Raw genomic sequence first — 3,492 nt, 5'->3', positions numbered from 1 at the left:
AAGGTTTGCAGGAGGCAGGCACTGAGGCTGGGATCCTCCATGGAAACACCTTTTTCCTCCCTGAAACTTCAGCAGCGAACAGGCTACGAGACTTTTCTATTTTTTTTTTTTAAATAATATCAAATATTATTTTTGCATAATATTTCGCTGCACATTGAAGCAATCCCAGCGCCGTGCTAACTCGGGCTGCCTCCTGCATCTCTCTCTCGCAGGCAGGTCGCTCCCCGTGCCCATGGCTTCCGAGGAGGCTGCAAACCCGGGATCGCAGCCCACGGCCCCCAAACCCCTCACGGTCAGGAAGAAGAGCCGGAAAAAACGAAAGGAGAAGCCTGAGGCCGGGGAAGATGCCCAGGATGGAGGGGACGAGGTGGTGGGGCGGGCGGCCGAGATCGAGGGGTTCATGCGAGCCGGGCGCCGGGCGCTGGCGCTGGGCGATGCGCGGGAGGCCGTGGGGTGCTTCAGGAAGGCGCTTCTCCTCGCCGGGGGCACGGCGAGCCCCCGGCTCCGCAGGGTTTGTGCCTTCAACCTGGGCGCTGCCTACGTGGAGACCGGGAAGCCCAAAAAGGCCCTGGAGTTCCTCCTCCAGTGCCAGCCCTCGGAGGGGGAGAGCAGGGAGCACTCGGGGGAGCTTTATTTTAACATCGGGGCGGCTCACGAGGGGCTCCGGGACTTTCCGAAGGCTCTGGAGTATTTTGGCAAAGCCGACGGCGCGGTGCAGGCCGGCAGCCGAGCCGGGACCCGCGTGCAGATGGGCTGCTGCTACCTGGGGATGCGGGACCCGGCGCGAGCCGCCCGTTGCTTCCTGGACGCCGCGCAGACCTACGAGGCGGCCCCGAGCCCCGAGGCCGCCGCCGTGGCTCTGAGCAGGGCGAGCGGCTCCATGCTGCAGAGCCGAGGGTTCAAGGCGACGGAGATCGCGGGGGTCCTCGCTCGGTGCCGCTCGCTCTGCGACAGCATCCCTGACGCGGCCCTGCGAGGTAACGCCGCACCCTTCGCTCTGGGTGCCCTGGGGAGCAGCACCCTGCACCCCACACCCAGCTTTTCCACTCTGCCCCCGCAGGGAAACTCTACACCGACATCGGCCTCGGCTACTCCCAGCTCCACATCTTCTCCTTGGCTGCCGAGAGCTTCGAGCGTGCCCTCACCCTCCGTGGCACCGACCCGCATGGGCACGGGGAGGCTGCGCTGCTGCAGAACCTGGGTGCTGCCCACAACGCCCTGCGCAGCTTCGGCACGGCGCTGGGCTGGCACCGGCGAGCAGCGGCGCTGCACGGTAGGTCGTACCGGTAGCTCTTGCTCTCGGCTTTGCCGCGGGTGCCGGCTCGGGATGGAGCCCCGCGTTCCCGGTTGCAGGCGCTCTAGGGAACCGCAGGGCGCAGGGGCAATGCTTCGGGAACCTGGCGTACGCCTGCAGCCGGCTCGGGAACCACGAGGCCGCCGCGGAGAACTACCTGCACGCCTTGCAAGCCTTCCGGGACTCGGGTAAGGGGAGGCACAGGGAAATCATCCCTGCGCTGGGGATCTGCAGCACCCAGATGCCGAGCGGACTCGAGCCAGGCGTGTGCCAGATCCAAAGGGCATCAGCGATGCTCCGTCCCCGGGACCTCGGCTGCGACGTGCTGAGCCAGCACCGATGCTGCCCTTCACCTCCCAGGGGACGTGCAGGGGCAGTGGCAGGCGTGCGAGGGGCTGGGAACAGCCTGCTTCCACCTGGGAGACCCCCACAAAGCCATCGGGCACTACAAGGAGGCCTTGACGTTGCTTTCCCACTGCCAGGTAAGGCACATCGGGGAAACCCTCGAGGCCGGACCCTCCCGTGCGTTGTGGGGTGACTGCCCCAGCCCTGGGGGCAGACCCCCGGGCTCAGCCCACGTGGGGTCTCTCCTCCGCAGGACACCCCCAGAGCTGCCCGCGAGCGGGTCGTGCACAAGCTCACCGACGCCGTCCAGCACCAGCTCTGCCTCCACGGCCGCCTCCCCCGCGGGGGTGCCTGGGCGCCCGCCCCAGCCCCAGTGAGCATCACCCCGGGGGGCGCGGGGCAGATCGGGGTGCTGGGGACTGACACCCCAGCTGGGGGTTGGTGGAGAGAGGCACCAGGGTTTGGTGGGCAGAGGGACACGCTCGTGTGACCCCCAGACTGTCCCTCCGTCCTAGCAGGACCCCGTTCAGCCGCGGTTTTGCTCCACGCTGCCCCACACCAGCGGGACACGGCTCCAGGGCAGCGAGGCGTGAGTAGGAGAGCTGCCACCCTGTCCCTTCTTCCTCCATGGGTGAGTTCCCAGCATCACCCATGGGATCGATCTTCCTTCCTTCGCCCCCAGGTCCTTCGGGGGGAAAGCCCAGGCTGGGGACGAGCTGTATGTGCCTCTGCCAGGAGCGCGTGGGGGTAAGAGGGTGCAAATTAAACCCCAGACAACGTGGTTGAGCCATACAGCCGATTCCTGCCGGAGCCACGGCTTTGGCACGCTCTGGCACCGGGCTCCTGCCTATTTGCCCTTCCTCCCTGGAGGCAGAGGAGCGGCCCCGGCTGACAACCTTGTACCAGAGCCCTGTGACCCACACGGCCACCTGGACACCTCTGGGGAGGACGAGGATGGTCCCAGCGCGGCTTCAGGATGTCGCAGTCAGCCCCACACCAACAGGTGGGTGGGCAAGGGGGAGGCACCCCGATACACCCAAATATTCTTGCAGTAGCAGCGAGTGGCGTCGCCCCAGGGACTTCTCATGGTTCAAGGGGAAAATCCGGAGATTTTTTTAAAGATGCGTAATTCTGGGGAGTGCGTTTGGGGTGATTCAAGGTGGAATTTGGGGAGGGTTTGGTAACGCTGCGGTAGGGGAGGGTTTGGCACCCAGATGCTCTCCATCCCCTCCACACGAGCCGTCTCTTCTCCCAGTGACCTGAACACCCCGCGCCCGGTGACGCTGCACCACGGCGGCCTCCAGCCACGTAAGTACCAAACCCGACCGGAGCTTCTCTTCGCCAGCGAGCCGAGGGCCGCGGCTCTCACGCTGCGTTTCACAGGGTGTCGTGACCCCCAAACCCTCCGGCCGAGGTCCCCGGGGCGGTAGGTGACGTGCTGGAGCAGCGGGCAAGGGAGCGGACGGGAGGTCTGGGCTGTGGGGTGTCCTCTGAGGGGAGGGTTCAGGGATGGGGACCCCCGGCAGGGCTTGGGACCCCCCTGCTCCTCACAACGGCCGTGTCCCCAAGTCTGATATCACTGGGTTGGGATTTTGGCACCTCGTAGCCAACCCCAAACCCCAGCCCTACAGACGGGGCAGCAGATCTGAGGGTGGATTCAAGCACCCCTGTATGAACACCCCCCCCGCCCCCTATTCTGCATCCCACCAGGCACCCCCACACCCCCTAACGCCTCGCTGCCCCCCAGCCCCGCTGCCGACCCCGCTGCCGGTACCACCGGCTGCCGGCCCCGCCGGAGCCGGGAGCCCCGCACGGGGAGCAGGATGCTGTCCCTCATCTGCAGCCTCGTGTGA

General features: G+C 66.4%; 1 protein-coding gene across 1 annotated transcript; it reads left to right on the top strand.

Annotated features, from left to right (window-relative positions):
- Positions 1 to 232: 232 nt before the first annotated feature.
- TTC24 (tetratricopeptide repeat domain 24) lies at positions 233 to 3,492 on the top strand. The gene is made up of 10 exons (XM_068415127.1): positions 233 to 977; positions 1,061 to 1,273; positions 1,354 to 1,482; positions 1,655 to 1,776; positions 1,893 to 2,006; positions 2,158 to 2,228; positions 2,322 to 2,386; positions 2,510 to 2,642; positions 2,895 to 2,947; positions 3,350 to 3,492. Exons 1-10 carry the CDS (start codon positions 233 to 235, stop codon positions 3,490 to 3,492), a joined length of 1,788 nt encoding a protein of 595 aa, XP_068271228.1.

This window comes from Nyctibius grandis, chromosome 17 (genome assembly GCF_013368605.1).
Source record: "Nyctibius grandis isolate bNycGra1 chromosome 17, bNycGra1.pri, whole genome shotgun sequence".
Classification (NCBI taxonomy): Eukaryota; Metazoa; Chordata; class Aves; order Nyctibiiformes; family Nyctibiidae; genus Nyctibius; species Nyctibius grandis.
The sequence above is the reverse complement of the archived record's forward strand: the minus strand, read 5'-3'. Positions and strand labels throughout refer to the sequence as shown.

Excerpts from the sequence above, each read along its gene's own strand:
- TTC24 (XM_068415127.1), top strand. The coding sequence starts at position 233 with ATGGCTTCCGAGGAGGCTGCAAACCCGGGATCGCAGCCCACGGCCCCC. Across the intron at positions 1,274-1,353 it reads GCGAGCAGCGGCGCTGCACG|GCGCTCTAGGGAACCGCAGG; the intron begins GTAGGTCGTACC and ends TCCCGGTTGCAG. Across the intron at positions 2,643-2,894 it reads AGTCAGCCCCACACCAACAG|TGACCTGAACACCCCGCGCC; the intron begins GTGGGTGGGCAA and ends CTCTTCTCCCAG.